Raw genomic sequence first — 22,516 nt, forward strand, 5'->3', positions numbered from 1 at the left:
ACTCACCTAAACCCATGACATATTCAATTGCTGCTGAGTATTTGAGCACAGCTTCTCCAAACTGTCCACTTTTAAACAACTCATTCCCTTCACTTTTTAGTTTTGTTGCAGTAGGAGGAAGCAAAGAACTGCCACCACCAGCAGACAGAGACCCTGTTCCATGCGATCTGGAGATCTTCTCAGCTTCATGGCTTTCACTCTTTTTGTCACTGCTTAAATAGCCGTTAACTTCATCTTCATGGTCTGGTAATTGTTTTTGTTTCTCTGGTGTGCCTTTTTTCACTCCATTCTCAGTGTATTCCTTCTGCTTCTGTGTCTCTCTGTCTTCTGACTTAATGCCATCTCCTTTGCTAGGAAACTTTTTATGTGCGTTCCCCATCTCAGGCTTCTCAGTAGCTGCCTCTCCTATTACTGGTACACCAATTTCTACAAGGAAGTTAATCAGCAGAGTTAGAGCTTGCATCATCAGAAGAAACTACTGTCATTGCAAAAGAGGGGTGTACTTCCAAGGAACACAGAATACTTGAGGAATCTTCATTTTATAAGGATTTGTCTACCTCAGAAAACATTTACAAGGGCACAGAAGAATTCCTAGTTACTAGCAATCTGTAATTATTGTTAAGAATGTGTTACTGTAAGATCTCATTTCTCCTTGCTGAGCATTTTCTAATTCCCTGTTCTGTAGTGTCAGAATGGTACAGAATTTACCTTGGAATTAACTCTTTATACACCAGTTAAAATACAGATGCTTTGATTTTCCATGAACAAATCAAAATTCTTGCATGCTAAAATTAGAGCACACAACTAACAAGATAGTAACATTACACACTTCAGAGCCCTCCTCAAATTTAACTTACAGGAGGAGGCACAAGAGCTCATAAATCATTCTCAAAAAAGGTTTCATAAAAACATAATGGCAAAAGGCCTCTTATAAAGTTTGGATCATTTAATTTTCACTACTATTTATTATTAATTTGAGAAAAAATACATACAATGACTGTATCAGGTATTAACATAAATAAATTCCTTAGTTACCTGAACAGATTATCATTACAGAATTCAAATGTAGATTTCAATGGAAAACTATATTCAAGGGTACTGACTCTTAAAATTATCAGTCAGGCAAGGGCAACTCTGCAAACAACCAGTTTTGTGCTTTGGTGCTATTAATCAAGATGCTGGGCATTCACCTTCCCTCAGTGAGAAGTACTCTGCTGTCAAACAGAATTTTTAAAATTCCTTCATATATTAGAGCGATGATTCCTATTGACTCAAACTAAAATTCTGAAGTTGATGGAAAATCAATGAACTCCAGGTTGTTCCCAAATTACAAAAAATATTTTTTAAATGCACAACATTTACTGAAATCAAACCAGACAGGTTGGAAAAGTGTAAGATGTTTAAAAATACTTATTGCCATACGCAGAAGAACTAACCACTACAGTCTTGTTTTGTGTGGATGTGTGCTTCACAGTCTGATTCTCTAGTGCCTAACAGATGAACGCTCAAATAGAATAGTTTTGCTCTTGAGCCACACAGTGCCAATAAATATCTGTTTTTATTACTTGCTCTTGCTTTAGCTGATATAGATTGTACCTGAATTGTTCTAASGCAGAAGCAATAAAACTAAAATTAAATGACAATCTGCACTGAGAGTGCTACAGGAACAGAGAAAATTGTAAGGWATGAAAAGAAAGAATTACTGGTGCACATCTATACTGATACTCTAACTGAGGGCTCAGGAAATTCATTATACATGCAACATTAGAGTTAATTTTCAATGCTGTTTACTTTAACATAATCTAATTTTGCTAGCTTGCAATACAGCCTAAAAGACACAGTATGCTGGGCCTCACTGTGCTAGATCCTATACAAATCAATGACAAATGAGAATTGCTTCCTCAAAAAGTATAAAGTTCTAAAAATCAAAAATAACAAATAAACAAGCACCCTAGGAAAAGGGTTAGAGGGTACAGAATAACAAAGTGGCCAAACAACCTCCTAGAAGGCCTCATCAATAATGCTTCTAACCATAACAAGAATGGACACAGGAAATTATTATTCAAGGATAGAGTGGCAAGGTAAGTTTTCTATTACAGTAAAAATCTTGTCAGACAGATTCCTAAGAATTAAGATGTGATTAGATGTGAATTCACATACGGTATATAGGCCGAGTGAGTGAAGACAGGGAAGCACAGGTACAGGAACACAGCCAGTAAGTATCAACCAACAGATTGCACCTCTATCATCTCAGAGCTCCAGTGGCAGAGGAGAGCAGAAAGAATTATTATCAACACTGGAAATACAACAGCAAGCACACCTGGTCTCTTAAGCAGCAAAAAGCTCTAATCATATCCTACCTGATACGCTTTGCTTCTAAATGAATCAGAAACTTTAAAATGCAAATCTAAGGCCTAATTCTTTGTTCTCTGTGAAAACCTATGAAACATCAACACGTATGTTGACGAATTATTGACAGCATCAGATAAATCTTTCATTATTCATATGGAATAATTCAAGAAATAATGAAAATATAAGGACAAGGAATCCAGTTTTATTTGAAGACTTCCATTTCATAAAACACGTTCAAAAAATCAACAAGCAAAACTCAAAGAGTATTATCAATGGACATTAGCTGACAATCTTCCGCCTGTTTAAAATCCTAACCCTTCATCAACTTTTGGATGACTAGTGGACCATGAGCCAGCAATATGCCCTTGTGGCCAAGAAAGCCAATGGTCTCCTGGGGTGCATTGGGAAGAGTGTTGCCAGCAGGTSGAGGGAGRTGATMCTGCCCCTCTACTCAGCCCTGGGGAGGCCTCATCTCRAGTACTGTGTCCAGTTCTGGGCTCCCCAGTACAAAAGAGACATGGAGCTACTGGAGAGAGTCCAGTGTAGGGCTGTGAAGATGATCAAAGGGCTGGAGCACCTGCCCTGTGAGGAACGGCTGCGAGAGCTGGGCCTCTTCAGCCTGGGGAAGAGAAGACTGAGGGGGGATCTGATCAATGTGTACAAGTACCTGAAGGGAGGGTRTCAAGGGGAYGGGGACAAACTCTTTTCAGTTGTCCCATGCAACAGGAAAACAGGAAATGGGCAAAAAGTGAACCACAGGAAGCTCTGCCCGACTGTGAGGGGGAATTTCTTCCCTGTGAGAGTGACGGAGCACTGGACCAGGTTGCGCAGAGAGGTTATAGAGTCTCCTTCTCTGGAGATCTTCAAGGCCYGCCTGGATGCAACCCTGTCTASCATGCTCTAGGTGACCCTGCTGAGCAGGGAGGYTGGACTAGATGATCTCCAGAGGTCYCTTCCAACCTTACTGATTCTATGATCAACTGAATGGGAGTCTTCCTATGAACCTAAAATGCACCTAGTCATCTGAATGACCCCAATGGAAAATAACCCCAAATGAAATAATACCACGGTTTGGGCTATAGTCTATTTCTGTCATGGTTTTACCTGAAGAGACTTAGTGTATACATCTTGATTTTGAAAAATTTATTTTTCTTGAAGTCTTGTGCAAATACTGCATTATTAAATTACACACCTACTACTATTCACAGTATAGGACAATTTAAAGCTTTATGTGGAAAACCGTGCTTACTGGAAAACCCACAGTGTGTGAACTGATTTAAGTCCAAGACAAAGAACTACATAGGCCATGAAAAACACAAAAGCCCCAATCATCAGACCAAATTATTTTAAAGAATTGAATGAAGGGGGAAAGGGTGGAAATCAACTCAAGGATGCCATCAATTTGTTCCAGCTTGGGGCCCAGACATTCAGCTGGATCTAAAAGCAATCTGCYAGCGCAAGCCTCAATAACCTCACTTCTTACTACAGTCAGGCATTCTGGTTAAGCAAKCAGCTTCATCTCAACAGTCTTGCTGTTAGCCACACAAAAATCCAGACACAGAAGCTGCATTTCAACTGCTTGTAATCTACATCCAGCACAAGAACTACACRTTGTTTACCTATAATATTTACTTTCAGTGTATAGACATAAACTTTTCAGTTAAAAAGTATGATTCCTTTTTTTGAAACAAGAATCAAATTAGTTCCCACTCGATCATTTTGACACTCTCTGAYACAATCACTAATAGAGGAAGTAAAAAAACACAGAAGGAAAATGTGATGGTAGAAAGGCAGGAGAGCTATATGAGGGAAATAGCTAAGGAACACAAGATGTTCTTTAACACCAGAAGAAATAACTGCCTGGACCCACATCAAAGCATCATCTGAAATCATAGAGGACACAAGGAGTAGGTGATTTAGGAGCATTTTCTATCTGCCTCTGCCTTATACTTTTTTTATAATTCCAAAGACATGTGTAATACAACTGGATTCTAGATCTCACACTCTGAGAAGATCTACTGTTAAGTACAGAATATAATTTTACTCTTCAATTGGGAAAAATATTTTACAAGCAAATATAGATGAATTGTGTGACTAAAGCTTACAGTATCAAAGGCAATGATTTTTTTCTCAGGYTAAAACTGAATAGAAAATTATATGACATTACCTTTATCTCCTCTGCTTCTTTCACATTCTTTTGTATTTTCCTGTCTTTCTTCATCACCTTCTGAATCCTCTATATCTTGAATTAGTATTTTTTTTCCTTTGCTTTTAGTCTCAGATACAGGCTTTAAGTCTTCCAGTTTCTTTTCAATCTCTAACAGATTTTTCTGCAATACAGAAAAAAAATAGCAATAGTAGAAACCTTTTTTAAAGGTATATAAATTGTAATTTATAGCCAGAAAGTATATTCTGTTAAATAGTCCACATAGCTGGTTAATCTATCAAGATGTTAAGTGTTACAAATATAAAAATAGAGAAAATATATGTGACTTTTCCAAGAGGCAGTATCAGAACTGAGATTAACACACTATTTTTGTCTCTTAGGAACTCAACCATAAGGCATTACACAAATAAACATATGCCTTTCATGAATGAACTGTTTAGGCCAAAAATTTAAATAAAATAATTAAGAAAAAGAAGTAGATTGTGCTATTATGACACCTGACATGGTCTACTCAGAAGAGACATATTTAAGACCTATGAACAACGTGTTCTTTCCAGAATCTCTGAAAAAGCCTAAAACAAGTTTATCAAAATGGATGCTATGAAGAGCTCAGTTTCTGATTGATATGTTAAGGACAAGTGTAACTGACACAACTAGAACYAAAGAGATAACAAGTAGTGTAGCAGAAGTACCCTGTCGAGTAATGAAAAGGTTTGTTACTACAGCAAGAAGTACAAATTGGATGATTAAACAGCCTCTCATTCACTAATCATTTTTGGATTAATTAAGAAAAACCCYCCAATTTCTCTTTACACTTTCAGAGCAGTACAAGACACACCCAATTTTACTCTTCTTCTTCTTCTTTTTTTTTTTTTTTCCCATGCTGTGCCAGTTCAACACTCAGTCCACTGAGAAAAAGAGCAAACAAGGACATGAACAAGCAAAAATACACGTGGACAATGCACCTTAATGAATTCCAGTAACCGATAAGCAGTTTACCTTTCTTTCTTTGAGTGACTCTACACATAAATATTCATTGTGTGTGCAATACCAACTGCATTCCATACATTCTTACATAACTCATGAGGGTTTGGGGAATCCTCCAGGCAAACAGCAACTTGAGAAATGCCCTGCCAAACACTGTGGCACCTCTAAATGCCTCAGCCAAGACATAACAGTTGGCAAAGACTGGTCCAAGTCTAGACATCTGCTTCAGACACAAAAGCATTACTCAGCAAAGYTGACTAACATACTCGGAGCTCTAGGAGAGCATATTCACGATCAAGGACAGCACTTTCTCTCTGTCTAGTATTGTAAGAAGTCTCAGCACAGTCTATTTGATAATCTTTCCACACATACTATTGAATGCGCTAAATATATGTACGTAAGCTGCTAAAGCTCAAAATGTGCTAGTAGTAAGAGCCAATCAAAATTTACACAATGAGGCTATTGCACATCTTGGAATTGTACACAAACAAAATTGGGAGGTTACCAGCATGATGGACTCCTAATTGACAGGCAAAGAACAGTTTAGTAATAAACTGCCTAGTACTGAAGATGCCCAGGGACATAGAGAGTCCAAATGCAGGGACGGGGTTCTAAGCCACAAATSACCCTTAAGAAAATAGAGATTAAGTGACATGAATTAAATTAAATGACAGGGACTATCTTGTCCTGAAATAATAGTAATGCAGGATCCCCATCCTGACCTTGAATTTGGGAAGAAAGCATCCTGCTTTCTTAGGTCCAAAACAGGTCACCATCCTGCCTTCTTTGATATTACAAAACACCCATGGTACCCCTTGCTATATAAATTCCTTYTGCTGATTTTATGAATTACAGTGTCAGCAGAGTGCCTAATTCTGCCAAAGCAACTCTCACGTAAAGGGAAAAAGTGGAATGGGTTGCACAGTGGCAGACATGCAAGGAAGCAATGTGGAGGCAATTTCATAGCTCTGGAAGTATCTCCAGAGTTGCTGCATGGAGAATGAGTGTTGGCTGGATAAGTAAGACCTCCCAAATCATTCTATGGCAGTGAAGTTTCTGGCATCTCTTCTGATACCAAGCCTGAAGTGGATATTCCCCTGCAACACACGCGCAGGCTGCAATTTTTGATCCTAGTCATAAAAGTCTGATTACTTCTTCCCATTGCAGGGAAAACATCTACGAGACCAAACCTTAGGAATTAATTAAATTAAATGGGGCATCTATTCTAACCTGTAGTGTGATCAGAACATACATCCTGATTACCATTTCTYCTTCATCTATATTCACAAAGAGAAGATCATAGTATATTCTTCTCTAAACGAACTTACCTAAAGGTTAATTGTAGTCCTGTATCTTAAAATCTTATCCATGCTCCAGAGACATTTACACAGTTATGAAAGATTGTGCAACTAAGGCATTGCCTGCTTCTCTCTCTGGTCCCATAAATAATGCATTTTTGTCTCAGAAGGGTCCAGATTCATCAGAAGGTGTTAAAGGTACCTCATTGTAGCTTGGAGTTGGGAAATGAGTACTTATCATGTGGAAGTGGGGACAGAACACTAGTCATCTTCTTTTGGGTTAATGCTACTGCTACAGCATTCCCATATAAAAGGTCAGAACATTTTTTAAAATGTTTCTTTTGATGTATGTGTCAAACTTCAGGTATACCTATCAGGATGGATCTTTTTGAGAGAAATTTCCAAATAACTTTGATCAGTCAAGAAAGAAACACTTGTAGTACATGTTCAGCAGCAGAATTTTAGGCACCTAAATTACTTTAATACAGAAAGCTTCAGTGCCTGCAGGTTCTCAAGATTAAGTAGCAAAGAAAAGACTTGGTGAATCCCACTGAGGTATTTAATTTCCACTAAAGACACCTATGTGGCCAGCGATCCACCTTGAGAAGTGGATCGCTAGCACAGTAGATCACTTGTGTCCTCAGAACATATGTTCAAATCAAACAATGTAAAGTGCATGCACTTCATTCTACAACTCCATATAGCCTTACTCTAGTCATATACAAGTAATTTATTTTTACCTTAGCTACAGCATTTTCTGGTTCAACATACAATACTTTCTTCAGATCCTCTATAGCTGTCTGGTAATTCTGCAGATGATTGTGTACAGTGGCACGGCGCATCAGAGCTACAAAGGAAGAAAGTGTATTATATATTCTTTTGAAGCATAAAGAAGATAGTGTTGTGCTATTTTTTCTATGTATATGAAGTATAAGYGTAAAATGATTTTTAAAAGTCTGCACTTACCTCATAATGAAGTGCTACTAATTATTGTTCTCTTGAGCTTTTTTAATAATTGTAATTTGACATCACACCTTCATTTGAGATAGTGATCATGAACTGTGAATGGTCTCCTCATATTTTTCCAATTTATCCCCTCCTCCCATGCAAGTATAGTTGCTATAGTGAAACACTCACCTTCAGAACGGATTAAATCAACACCTTTCACTGTTTTCATGTTGCTTTTAAGGTGATTAGTACTTCATTGTGGATATTAYGGAAACAATGCACTGCATGAATACAAGAGGTCTTGTAATCATCATATGAAAAGTAAGAATTAGTCCTATGCTACCACATTAAAATAGTCATTACAGATCAACAGAGTTGGCTGCCTAAAACTGCCCTAACTCCCAAATTACTGTTAAAATTAGTTTGGGGAACTAACCTGTTTACTTCTTCATACCTGGAATGGATCCAAAGCTCAGTGAAGTCAAATGACAATGTGACTGGATGTTGTACCATATAGCAAGGCAAGTTTACATTTCACTTTACCTTTTATGTTGCCAGGTTCCATATCTAGCACCTTCTCACAATCCTGCAAAGCACTGTGCCAGTTCTGAAGTTTGATTTCTGCCTGAGCTTTGTTATTATATGCAGCCACAGTGGGCAACACTGATATACTCCTGAAAAAGACAGAGTATTGATCATGATATGCTCACATCTAAAAAACCTGAACATAAAAACACTCCACTATTAGAAGCTGAAAACAGTATTATAACAACATTAATATTGATGTTATTAATGATTGTGATTAGAGACTCCTTCCTGCAGGAGCAGAGGTATCCATCCACCAACACRATTTTCTGTCTTGGGAGGGCTTGCTGGGGCTTAGATCTGAGATGCAGAGAAGCTGTCATGACTCTTAAACTATTAATTCTTGCTGCCCATCAATGTAGGCTCTAATGATACTGGCAAAAGAAAACTTGTGAGTAGCAAGAGTGACTACGGAGCTCTGGAGAGCTGTATGGCAAAGAGCATGGGGAGCCAGGCTGGCTTCTCCTTGTCTTGCTCATAAAATGGAAAGGCTTAGGTAGAAGTGAATGAATCCTTGCTGCACAGCTGATATTGTAAGCAGAGCTTTGGCTTTTATGACAGAATCTTTTTTGATGAATGAGGATGACTGGCATCCATCTGACAAAGGGCAAGAGCATTTTTGACAACACACTTCCTAACTTAGCAAGGAGGGTTTTAAACTAGGTTCACTGGGGATGGTAATCAAAACTTAAAGAGAATTGGGGCAATAAGAAAGTACCCAGGAAATGACATACTGGAAGAGATTCTTCACTTTCTCTGTGAAAGCAGCATGAGCGGACAACCATCTCATGCTTGTATACAAATATAGAAAGCATGGGAAAAAAAGCAAGAAGAATAAGAAACATTTGTGCAGTTGTCAAGCTATGATCTCAATGGGATTACAGAGACATGGTGGGATAGCTTGCCTCACTGGAGTGCTGTGATGGATGGATGTGATGGCTCCTTAGGAAGAACAGCGTGGGGGGGGGGGGGGGTAAGGAGGACGAGTGGAGTTGTAGTCAAAGGAGTGACTGAAATGTGTGGAGGTTTGTCTTGGAACAGATGCAAGCTCATCAAGAGCYGATGGACAAGATCAAGAGAACAGACCAATATAGTGATATCACAGTAAGTGGCTGCTTCAGACTGGCAAAGAAGAGCAAGTAGATGAAGCCTTCTTCACACAAGGCCTCACAATTGCAGGCCTTGGATGTCATGGAAGACCTGAACCACCCCCATAACTGCTGGAAGGGCAAACTGACAAGAAACAAGAAATTCAGGAGATTTCTGGAGTGTACTGAAGACAACATGTGATCAACAAGCTGACTAGGGAGATGCTCTACTGGACTTCTCACAAACAAGAACTGGTTGGGAATATGAAAATCAATGGCAKCCTTGGCTGCTGTGACCATGAGATAGTAGAGTATAAGATCCTGGGAAAAGTAAGCAACATAAAGAGGAGACAGGATTTTGGCTTGTTTAGGAATCTGCCTGGCAGGATTGCAGGGAGACTGCCCTGAAGAGCAAAGGGGCCCAGGAGAGCTGGTTAATCTTCAAGGGCAGTGTCTTCAAAGCACCTCCTTTYCAAGGTGGAGGAGATCAAGTAAGCCTCACAGATGGGATGGAAATGGAACTCTTACCTGAGCTCAAACACAAAAATGAAGTACACAGCAGATGGCAGTGGTATTTGCTATACGGGAGGAATATGGAGGCACTGCCTCTGCATTAGTGATGGAATTAAGAAAGCAAAGACTGGATTTGAAACTAGCAAGGGATGTGAGGGGCAACAAGAAGAGGGTTTTTTGAAGTAAATCATCAGCAGAACAAAGACAAATGAAACTTTGGCCTCACTGCTCAGTGGGACAAGGGACCTAGTGACAGAGGACATGGAAAAGGCTGAGGTACTCAGTGCGTTCTTTGCCTCACTTTTTATTTGTAATGTTTACTCTCAGGCTTCCCAGATCCCTGAGTCTACAGGCATATCCTGTGTGAATGAAGCAATATCCACAGCTGAAGATCAAGTTAGGGAACACTTGATTAAGTAGGACATACACAAGTTCCAGACAGGGTGTTGAGGAAACAGGCCAATGTTACTGCAAGATTGCTCTATATCATCTTCAAAGAGTCCTGGTGATTGGGTTCCTGATGACTGGAAAAGGCAAATATCACACACATCTTCAAGAAGGCAAAGGAATAGGAGCTGGGGAATTACRGGTTGGTCAGCCTAATTTCAGTTCTCAGAACGATTATGAAGCAAATCATCTTGGATTCATGTTCAGGCACATGAAGGWCAAGAAAGTGACTGGCAACAGCTAGCATGGATTTACCAAGGGCAAATCATAACAGACCAACCCRATAGCTTTCTATGATGACATGACYGGCTCATGGGAGGAAAGGAGAAGGGTGGATATTCTTTCTCTTGACTAAAGCAAAGCTTTTAAAACAGTAGTATTCTTATAGACAAGCTGAGAAAAGATGGACTATAAGGTAGATTAAAAAAATAGCTAGAGTTCTGGGTAAAAGAATTGTGATCAATCCTACAAAGTCCGACTGCTAGCCAGTTACTAGTGGCCTCCCTCTGGGATCAATACTGGGGCTAATACCATGTAACATTTTTATCATCTGGATATCAGATGGAAGAGAATAAATTTGTGTATGATACTAAGTTGGGGGAGCAGTCAATACARTGGAGGGCAGGGCATCTATTCAGAGGGACTTACCAAGTCAAATAAATGAGTTCACAACTTTGGGAAATTTCACAAAAGCAAGAGCAAAATCCTGTACTTGAGGCTGAGTAACTCCATGCAGCAGTACAGGCCAGATGCCAAACTAACTAGAAAGCAGTTTTACAGAAAGGACCCAGGGGCTCTGGTGGATGACAAACTGCGTGTAAGTTAACAGTGTGCCCGAGGCAAAGGTGGCCAGCCACCCACTGGGTTATATTAGCAACACTGTAGCCAGGGGATCGAGCTTCTGTTCAGCACTTGTGAGATCACTTCTGGAGTACTGTGTGCAGTCTGGGGCTCCCCAGTACATGAAAGTCACTAGCAAAATGGAGTCAGTCCAGCACATGGTCACCAAGACAGTTATGGGCCTGGAGCACATGAAGCACTGATGAGGAGAGGCTGAAATAATTAGGTTTGTTCAGCCAGAAGGCTCAGAGGARGTCTTAAGCTGTTTTCAATTACCTAATRGGAAGGCACAGAGAAGACAGAGCCAGATCTTTCTCAAAGGTGCACACTGATAGGACAAAATACATCAGACATGAGTTGAAACAAGGGATTTTCTGATTAGGTATTCGGAAAAAAAATTTCACTGTAAGGGTAGTTAAACACTGCAACAGGCCACCCASAAAGATTGTGAAATCTCCACCCCTAGAGATATTCAAAATTTAACTGGATAAAGCCCTGAGTAACCTGATCTAAGTTGGTCCTGCTTTAACAGGAAGTTTGCACAAAACATCCTCCAGAGATCCCTTCCAACTTTAATTACTTCATGATTTTGTGGTGAGACTAAAATCCTTCAGCAATGTGATTTCACATGTGTAATAAGTAAGATCTATTTACTTTAAAATTATATTGACATAACAGAATTATATCAGAGCATGACCTGTGCAAAAAAAAAAATTGAATCTCTTTAGAAATGAGAGATTTATGGTTTTCTTGTAAACTAAAAAGACTAAAATAGAATGTACTATCTATGTTTGGCTTACAATAGTAGAGAACAAACAAAACAAGAACTGTACCCTGCTTATTTTTATATTGGATTTTACTCTTTTTCCCTTTTTTAGCCATATGCACATAATTCCTTCAGACTACTATCAACCACTCCAAAATATATATTTAAATATTTCTAAGCTTAAAATATGAATTTTCAGATAGTAGTAGAAAAGTGCCCAGCTAGAACATTATTAAGGAGCAATATCCAAATATCTCAGAAGAAGGTGTACAATACCTATGGTGGTGCAATTTGGAGAGACTTCKCTATTAGGGAAGTTTCTGTCCATTCTTGATAATGAATGGCTGATTTATGGCCAAAAAAGCAGGGATTTTTTTCTTACTTTTTATTATAGATTTATACTTCAATCACTTATATACATATATGTGTATGCATATGAAATACAGCTGTGGATGTTTTTGATGGTCGCATGTTAAAGAAAAACAAAAATGTTACAGCTGCAAGTCAAGAATAAGAAAATATRTACATCAAATATCTCCTTTTAGACAGTCTATGCAATACAAATACAATACTTCTGTGCACATATATACATCAACAATCTCCAGTTAAGTTTTCAGAAACTACCTGTTCCACAAAACCTTGCATCCTTCAGTGACAATATGAACAGTGCTTCCTAAACATAAATCTATTCAATAAGTAATTTATTCCTGTTAGACACAATTTACTCCATTATTTTCTGTGTATTTTTCTGCACTGACTATAGACACAGTAACTTCTGCATAGTTTTTTTTCAGAGGATGTCCCATTATAATAGCAAAGCCCATAAATTAACACTTCATTTCACAGTAGTGTCATATCCTTGCCCTCAGTTTAGACACTGGTAATTAATAGGCAAGATTTCTATGTGCTCTCAAATTCTAAGTGATCATTTTGACACATTTAAGGCTTCTTTTATTTTTTAAGTGCTTATTATTTAAAAGCACAGAGTTAAACACAGAACTGAGTTTCCATTAACCTCATTTTTTTTTGCAAGCAGACAGCACTTTGTGTCTCAAGTTGGGTAATCTGCAAATGAGAAAAAAAATGTTGGTTTCATATGAAAATCTGGGTTTGTATAAATGGAGTTATATTTGAACACTGTGAAAAAGACAGAAAAAAATATAGTTCTTTAAGGTAGTATTCAAATACTGAGATAACTGAAATACTATTCTTTCTCCTCCTGTCATGCCTGATCCCATTCACCTTGAACTTTTCTACTTCTGAAGCACATATAGCAGAGGTCCTAAAACAGTAATAAACTCGTAAGAATCTCATACTTTTTTTAAAATCCTGTGTTAATATTCTTTTCTTCTGGACTACTGCTAATTACAAACAGCGTTGTGATGAAGCTGCACACAATGAATTTTCTTTTTTCTAAAAATAAGTTTTTATTAAAATAATTTTATTTATTCATAACAGAGATAATCCTACTAATGCATTAATTTGTCAGTAAATCTGTCAGTAATTTATTTAATTTTTCACCATGTTGTTTATCCATTTATTTTTATCAACTTGCTGTAGATTCTCAATTGTTTTGAAAAATCTGAATAACTTTGAGACCTGCAAATTACATCCCGTTACTATCATCTACTTCTCTTCTTGATTAATAAAAATTAATATCAGGATGTAACAGTACTTTACATATTCTTCTGTCAAGTTTTTTTGCCTTTTGAAAATCATCTAATTGCCACTAGATATTGCTTCAATAAAAAGTTGCCTTAATCAGATTGCTCTAAATGTAATGTTCACAAATAACAGTCATTAAAATAAAGGAATGCAATAGTATTTACTCACCGAGTGTAATATGTCACCGCTTCCATATAATCCCCAATAGCAAAGGCTTCATTGCCCTTTTCCTTTTCACGAATAGCAATAAACATCTTTTCTTTCTTTGGCATGCCTAGAGAAAAATATTCATACATAACAACAGCTAACAACTTGCATAGATGTTATGAAAGCATTTTCAGCTAAAATACATTGAATGTCACGCTCTAGATATTATTTTTAAAAATTGTAAAGAACATAGCTTATTAAAACATAAGTGTGTGTTTTATTTTCTATAATAAAAGCCTAAATTCTTATGATACACATATAATTTAGAATACAAGATGGAAGTGGTTTTTCAATTTATATTCAGTAATGATCAAAAAGCTTATACATTCCAGAGGTCCCTACTCAACTGTTGGTAGCAAACAGACCTTTGTTTATAATAGCAGAAGTATGTTTTGTATATTTACTGAGCTCTCTCAACCTATACGTAATATAAATAGTTCATCTGATCTTCAATAGCAAGACTAGATTTTTGTCAAAGATGGCTTCATTTTTGGTTGACGTTGTAAGTACTATATTACCTAGAGGGGCTCCAAACCAAAACAGATGCTTTTTCCTCTGGAATGTGCTTTTTCATTTTGTGTGCACAATCTGTTACACAGTATTAGAATTAAAGAAAATAAAAATTATATGCTTCTAAGTCAATACCTGTTGTATCTATTTTCTTCTCAATTACAGGTAAACTTGGTCTAGTAAAGAATCTTGCTTTGGAGTTATTTTCCTCACAGCCATCATCAATTTTAGAGCACTCCTTTTCTACATCAAACCTTAAATTAATAAAAATAACAAATATAAGAATATTGCACTGCATGACTCCTCTGCTAAGAAAAAGACATATATATTTTCATTATAAACCAAAGGAAATCAGACATTAAGGTGATCTGTGTTCAGTCATCCATGACTAGTTAGGAAAAAGGTTTTAAACATTAGTTGTTTTCCCTGTGTTGTTTTTTTTGTGCTTCTCCATGTACATATACTACTCTCTTCCACCTCCTTCTGATTAAGAAACAATCACCACACACACCAAAAAAAAAGGGGGGGGGGGTTGATAAACTACATGCAACAGGTAAAATTTAAGAAACAACATCTTTAGCCTTAGTCTCAGCCCTGTCAAACATCTGTATTAACTTTTGTCATAAATACCCAACAAATGGTCTCAAAGTGATTACTTTGTGAGAGAGATTTCAAAATAGCATCTTACATACTTCCCAGCCTACTCTGAAGTGGCTTTTGAAAAAGGTGTTTAGGATTTTTTTTAAAATAAATATTGTTGCCATAGTCCTAGAGAACAAATGCAATACTCCTATACCATCCAGAAACAGTAAACTACTGTTCTATTTAGGACTTAATGAGAAATAGCCTTTGCTTTCCACAATAATCTTGACAATAGGAGTAATTCCTATTTGCAATAGGGTCGTAATTCTGAAAATTTATGCAATTCAAAATATTTTCAGATAAGATGAATTGTGCTCCATTTTGCTTCTGATCTTTTACAAGTTTGCTTTTAGCATTTTAYGATAAATTAACCATATTTCAAAATAAATGTTTTTAAAATATGAAATGAAACCTTTTTGGTTCAGAAATTTTCTAAAATGACTTGATGATTTTGAAATGATATTCAAAATGTTTTGAAAACAGGATATGCTTCAAACCTGACAATTTCATTCAAACAACTTAGGCTTCAGAACATAAATATTACTCAAAATGCATACATTCTGGTGGAATATTCWGAAACTACTTTAATGTTATTAGTATGCCAAAGCACTTAGAGATTGAGCACATATATTTGATTACAGTTACATATTTGAAATATAATAGAAATATATATATTCTATATTCTATAATATAACAGAAATGATATTTTAAATGATACAGAGGAAAAAGGGATGAAAGAATAAACTATAGTAGAAATTATTTTTGATAACAAATTCCATTGATCCACATTGAAACAGAAAGGCCCCAATTTCTACTACACAGATATCTAAAATTGATAAGCACTAAAAACTGATATGCACAACTGTTTGCAAGAACAGTGACTTAGGCAGAAAAGGCTTTTGTAGATTTTTTTGAGATATTGAAAGAATCACTCAGACCCCACAGTCTCTGGATTTAGCGCCCCACCTGCAGCACTGCAAACCTGTGCATCGTCACTCTGATTCTACAGCGTTATATTCCAGATTCAAGGAGTTGGAAAGAAGCTGCTATTGTGCTAAATAGAGAAGTACGGGCATCCTCTCTACAGAGCTCCACAAGTTGGGGCATGAATGGTAATATGCTATCATTACATGATGCAGAAAATACCTTTGTATCAGGGCTCCACCCACTCTAGAAGTAAGTCAGGTATCGTCTGAAACCTGACGACGTGTAACTGCACTTGAGCAAACTAATGCATCTRCATCAAGCTTATTCTTTGAAGGTAGTGGGACTTAGTGCAAAAATAAAAATTCATCAAATTTGTTTTTAATTTAAAATTGTGGCTTTAGACACACAGAAGATAAAATTTACAAATATGTATTAAATAAACTTAGAAATTCTTTCAAAAAGCTGGTAAAGCAAGCTATTTTTAGTTTTGTGTTTCTGTGTACCTCCCTAGATTTTATATCTTAGATTTAGAAAGAGAAAATGAGATCTGAAACAAGATTACTTTTTATTTTCAGCTTAAACAAAAGGTATATATTAACTTGTTTTCAGYAGTTAGCACCATATTACATTATTTGCATTTTAACAGAATACTTATTATGAAAAACCTAAGTTTCATTGAAGAGCTATAATTCTGTGAAAATGTTGACCTTAATATTATGTTTCTGGAAAATACTTTAAAAAGCCTAACAACTGTGTTTTATTATTACATAAGTAAAAAAATATAGAGTTTAACCCCCCCCCGATAAATATAAAGGATTTAACATACTTGTCCCATTCACTGTAATCCCGTGGTATATTTTTCTTGTTTCTTTGTTTGTTCTGCAAGTTTTTGTTCTGAAAGAGAAACAGCCAGCCTGTAAGACAATTATTAAAAGAGGAAATTCACAGCCTATTTGTTCGTTCCTGCAGTGAAAATGGCTTGTAACTAACACTGTTTATGACTAATCACAACATAGTCTCGTAAACTTCATTCATCTTGCTTTAAAGAAAATCTTTTARGTAGTTGACATACTATATTCTGAGGAAATCTTCAGTCTCGCACTYTCTCTCCACTGCCCTGTTAGATGTCACAGAAGTGCTGGATAAAACTTTGGACAGGAGACAGCTCTTCTTAATCAGGATCTTGTGTTGCCATCTGTCAAATCAGTCCTTTCAATATAGCAGAGGAGGACTCTATTCACTCTTGGGAAATCCCAACCTTGTGATGAGATGTTTGACACAAGAGATTGAACCACTAACCTCATTTTAGGCTGGCCATTCCTGAGAGAATGGAATACACAGGTTCTGATAGCCCCTGAAGCCCTCTAAACAAATGTAACATAAAAGTTTGATTTGACTTCAGAATGGTTTCCGTACTTCCTTCAACTATTTCACACTTCTGTCAAGCTAATTCTCAAGATGATTTACAATCATTCTACCTTCTAAACAAGCTTCATCATTAAGATTTGCTTTACCCAAAATTTATTCTTCTTCCAAAAATCAGTCCCAGTAAATGATTTAACTAACCAGTGTCTCATGTCCTATGCTAATGGAGCTTGTTTCCATGGCTGGCACCTTTGGCATCTTTTGTACCTCTGTCATGAGACCACGCTTTTCAGACATCCCTCCCTGCTTGCTGACTCCAACAATACCTAACAACAAGGTGTAGTTCCAAATAGGCACTCCTGGTGGCACAGACAGTTCAAAATACTGCCCCTTGCTCCGTCCTGGCCGTTCAACCTTGTTCTTTCCCTGCAAGCCATTGCTCATGGAGTTAGATCATTGTAATTGTTTRTGGGGTTGCAGACTGACACTCATCTGCGTTCCAACAAGCAATCTGATACAGTTTACGGAGCATTCCCTAAATATTTATACCAGTGCAGCTAAGTATGTGATAAAGTGGACCAAAGAAACAAACCATAACTTCTTAAACTAGCTTTACAAGTGGTGACACTGTAACAAGGAAATACTTCTACAGATCAATTTATATAATGTAAATGTATTTATTCAGGGTATCTGTAAACTTTTGGAGTATATGAGTTAGAACTACTCTTAATGTTCTTGATCTTTCAAGAAGCTAGATAAAATGACAAATACATTTAGGGATTAATGCATGTTTGGAGGTGCTGATTCCTAAATACGGCTCCCTGGAATGTGACTATCGATCTATGTATCATGATGTATATTGTGGACTCATTTATTAAATATGAAATCTTTTTCCAGAACAGAATTACATAACTTTAATAGAAAGGCAGACAGCAACCACAAAAATGATGAAACTCTCAGAAGAAAACTCATAAGGTATTTACATTAATGCAATTGTAGCATAGGGAGAGAACTGCTAGTTATTCCTTTTGTGGAACAAGATAGAAATGTATACCCAAAAATGCACAAATCCTCAAAATTCCAGGTTTCATATTCTTGGGACCACAGTAATCAAGCTGCAGCTCCAGCAGTTAGGAATTTCTCAATCACTAATATTCCATCCCATCCAAGAGCATTTCTTGAAAAGTTTGTTTTCATCCTGTGTCAGCTTTTCCCTAATACTTTGTATTGCAAGCAAAGAACTACAACCATTCTGCCCCTGTCATTTTTTGCCAGCATTCAGCATGCACAGATCCCACAGACTTTGAAGGACAGTGAACAATTCCATACTGTCTTTTGGAAGTGAATATCTCTAAACCCATGCTTTAGTGCTGCCCTGGAGAGAGTGAGACAGCAAAATTAATAATTAGGCACTGTAGACAGTTAGGAACACACACAGTCAAGCTGGTTCCCCTGTCCCCTTCTATTTTGAAGCATAGATGTAACAACAAAGTATTGGGCAGCTTGAAAGGAAAACAGATAAGACAGGTAAACTTCCACATTATCTAAAAGAAAGAAATAATGTATAAAGTTCACTCTTTATCTACTGATTTGTGGACAATCTTCCCCGTAACTTTATGACAACAAGAAGAGCTATACAGAGATATAATCTATTGGCAGTAAATTGAAACTGTAACTACATTTAGTATCAACAAAAATATCTAGATGCAGACAAAACAGATGCCTTCATTTATCAAACTTGTACCCACTGGTATAATACACTGATTTAAGTAGGGGTCATTAAGGGTTTTCAGGATTGACTTCACACAAGATAATTGGACTTTTTAATGCCTCAAGTCAACTAAATAGACACTGTCTCCCACCAAATAACACACACATTTAATGGAAGAATTATGTATTTCTTTCTAACAGACAGGAGAAATTTATCATACCAACTTTATTTTTGAGATCATGTTACAAAATTATGTGATCCCAGTCTAAAAAAAAATTACAGTACTAAATGATTAGTAAAATATTTTTTAAAAATATCAGATTACACAAAGTTTACCAGTAAGAAAAAAAATAGCAACTTAAATGTATTAATCTAGTGTTTTTGAGTTTTGATATTGCAGGTGATTTATTGTACACTGTGCAGAAAGCTTCCATTTACTCAGTAGTGGTACAATTGTACTGCTATATGAAAAACGGATTTCTAAAACTCAATTTCAGGCCTCCCTTCCTTCTTTCAARTAAGATTAAAATTATTTCTGAGGCAGGCTGCTTGGACAAAAGGAAAGGAGGTAATATACAACAGACAATGCATAAAGCTGTATCTAGGTTTCCTTGTTAGAAAAAGAATTTTATTATCTAAACCTCCTATGGAGAATAAAAATGATAAAAACTTGAACTGAAGGCTGTTGTACAGTTTAAAGCCAGACAGAAAAAAAATCTGCATAATATTTTGCCTTTGAATGAAGATCACGTCCTCTTCAGTAAAACTGTATATCCTAGATTTTAAGCCTGATAACACCAGTTTATGCTAATATTCAATTTCTGGATTCACTGAGCTTACATAGTATTTTATTTACCATTTTCTATTCTAAGAAACACTCATGTAGGACATAAACCAAGAGTAATCAAGCTACAGTGGCACTCTTCATCTCAGCAAAATAAGAGAGTCGAGAGGAACTTACATTGCAAAACGTGAACTAGGACAAATTAATAAAAAAAAATTAATCTCAATAATAAGCACTTATAAAGCATTATACTGGAATKCCCAGTCTCTTAGTATCCCAAATAATGGGGAGTTATCCCAATATCTTGGTTGGGTGTCTAAATATTAGCTAACAGTAAGATGTAGTTGCAAGGGAATTTATAGAGTTTTTTGCTTCTGTTTTTTCTGATTATCAGAATAAATCTCGTAAGGAAAGGCTCAATGAGTGAAAATTTGTTCAAACAAAAATTTCTGATTTTAGAAAAATCTATGATTTACTTTTATATAATCTATAACTTACATTTGTAAAAACATAGCTTTAGAAAACTGAAGATACCTTATTAGCAGGAAGAGAGCTGCTAGAACAACGAATGGGAGGCAAGTTATCTTGTCTTTCATGCAGTATATCTGTTTTGGAAAACTGTGATTTATAATCATCTTCATTCATTTCTGCCACCCAGCTCTGAAAGGAAATAAATAACACATCTCATAGAATCATAGAACCAGTWAGGTTGGAAGRGACCTCTGGAGATCATCTAGTCCAACCTCCCTGCTCAGCAGGGTCACCTAGAGCATGTTAGACAGGGTTGCATCCAGACGGGCCTTGAAGATCTCCAGAGAAGGAGACTCCACAACCTCTGGGCAACCTGGTCCAGTGCTCCGTCACTCTCACAGGGAAGAAATTCACCCTCACATTTGCACCTCAAAGTACTAAAACAGATATTCTTCAAAGTCTGCAACGATCCTAACAACTATCCCCATAATGCATTGCTCCTAATGTGGGGGAAAAAAATAAGATTAGGCTTAAAAAACCCTTAAACATAAACCAATTTTCCTGACTCTAGGCTAAAAGAGTTAATTCTTTCAATCCATCTGCTGATTCTAGGTGTGATAAAGACAAACTCAACAACAGTTCTAACAGCACCTTCCTTTACTGGTTACAACCATCATGGGTTTTTAGAGACAAAAAAGAAAGGAAMCATTATAAAATATGCAAGGAACTAGAGGTGACTTTGATCTTTCACAAGAGCTTAGAGAATCTTCTTTAAGGGAATGGAAATAAATTTTCTCAAACAGAAATAGTATTGTACGATTAGAACATGCTATAAACAGTATTTCCTCTAACTTATCTTAAAAATATARAAAGAAACAAAAAGCATCTACTTATGTTCTCAAAGTATGCTGCTTTCCATATTGTGAAAAATGTATTTCCTAAAAGCAGTTATAATTGTTTTGTGCCTTTTTGGATTAAAAGTTATTTACATGTAAGTTCTTTCAAGTTATAATGGAAATTAGAGATTCAGTGGCATTATTTCAAAGACTGATAACTAAAATGCTATACTACTAGCAAATAATCACATGCTGTTTATGCTTAAGAAGCTGAACAATCATCCAAGATTGATACGTCAGAGTAATTACAGTCTCTATCACTAAAAACTATAAATTAGAATTATACTGCACCATTAGTTCACCATTAATTGTTTCCCACTCTTCAGCAGTAAAATCAGAGGCTGTAGCTGCAGGTTTATCTTTTCTCAGAGCTCTGCTCCCTGGGTGCAAACACTCAATACGCTTTTCACAAAATAATGTAAGATCAGGATAACATCCCTCCTCACCAGACCTTTAAAATAAAGACATAGAATTTAAAAGTTAAGAAAAGAACTGAACTATGCTGCATTACCCATAAATCTCAGTATTTCTAAGTATACTACAACGACTGCAGAACTATTCAGACTATATACAGACTATTCTCTGTAACTGAATTCAGCTACACCTAATTGCATTTTGATGAGAAACTTACAACTTAACTTATAACCACTTTTTAAGGATACACATATACAGTTCAAAAACTATCATCACAGTACTAATTAAAAAAAATGCTCTTCTTAATTGCTAAGCATGACATGAAATTACCACAAACCTTCAGGCACGATGATTTCATGACAAAACCAAGATCCAGTGGAAGCATTTCAGAAAAAGCTGGCTTTAAATTACTTAAGCCTGTTTGGTGGATTAAAACAGTGCTTATCATTTAGACACTTTTAACACAATTTGTCAAGACAAATAGAATATATAAGCTGAAGTTCCTGTGAAATTAACAGGACAAAAATATAGTTAAAAAAAAAAAAAAAAAAAAAAAAAAAAAAAAAAAGTAAAGTTTACCTTAATACCCTGAGAATCTTTTCTAAGTGTTTAACATCTGTGCATTTCTCAATGAATTTGTAGTCCAGATGACCAATAGGTATTTGATATGTCTTAGTTGTTCCTTGATCGAACAAAGACGGTACTGAGTCATCACCCATAACTAAATATTAGAAGAAAACAGAGTGATTCTTTTGGCACAATGTTAAAGAATACTCCCGTTCGTGCAGACCTATTGCCAAAAGAGAGACATTTTAAGTTGAAGCCCATATCTCACAGATTTCTCCTTTAGCAGACCTCTACTGATACACATAACATTCTATATGAGATGTGTTTTGGAAAAAGAACATGTACAATTCTACTGTATAAATGTTT

General features: G+C 36.4%; 1 protein-coding gene across 1 annotated transcript in view; it reads right to left on the bottom strand.

The window, feature by feature from the left end:
* Positions 1-22,302, bottom strand: part of SPAG1 (sperm associated antigen 1) — a 42,301-nt gene extending 19,999 nt beyond the window's left edge. Inside the window, exons 1-10 of the mRNA XM_085301090.1 lie at positions 22,163-22,302; positions 21,461-21,620; positions 20,337-20,462; positions 16,769-16,836; positions 14,509-14,627; positions 13,825-13,930; positions 8,296-8,426; positions 7,545-7,651; positions 4,520-4,682; positions 7-426 (exon numbers count right to left, since the gene is read on the bottom strand). Coding sequence (XP_085157216.1) covers positions 7-426; positions 4,520-4,682; positions 7,545-7,651; positions 8,296-8,426; positions 13,825-13,930; positions 14,509-14,627; positions 16,769-16,836; positions 20,337-20,462; positions 21,461-21,620; positions 22,163-22,302 — 1,540 coding nt within the window. The remainder of the gene's footprint in view (positions 1-6; positions 427-4,519; positions 4,683-7,544; positions 7,652-8,295; positions 8,427-13,824; positions 13,931-14,508; positions 14,628-16,768; positions 16,837-20,336; positions 20,463-21,460; positions 21,621-22,162) is intronic.
* Positions 22,303-22,516: the final 214 nt, after the last annotated feature.

Source organism: Rhea americana, unplaced genomic scaffold (assembly GCF_003343005.1).
Source record: "Rhea americana isolate MKP2758 unplaced genomic scaffold, rheAme1 scaffold_0, whole genome shotgun sequence".
Classification (NCBI taxonomy): domain Eukaryota; kingdom Metazoa; phylum Chordata; class Aves; order Rheiformes; family Rheidae; genus Rhea; species Rhea americana.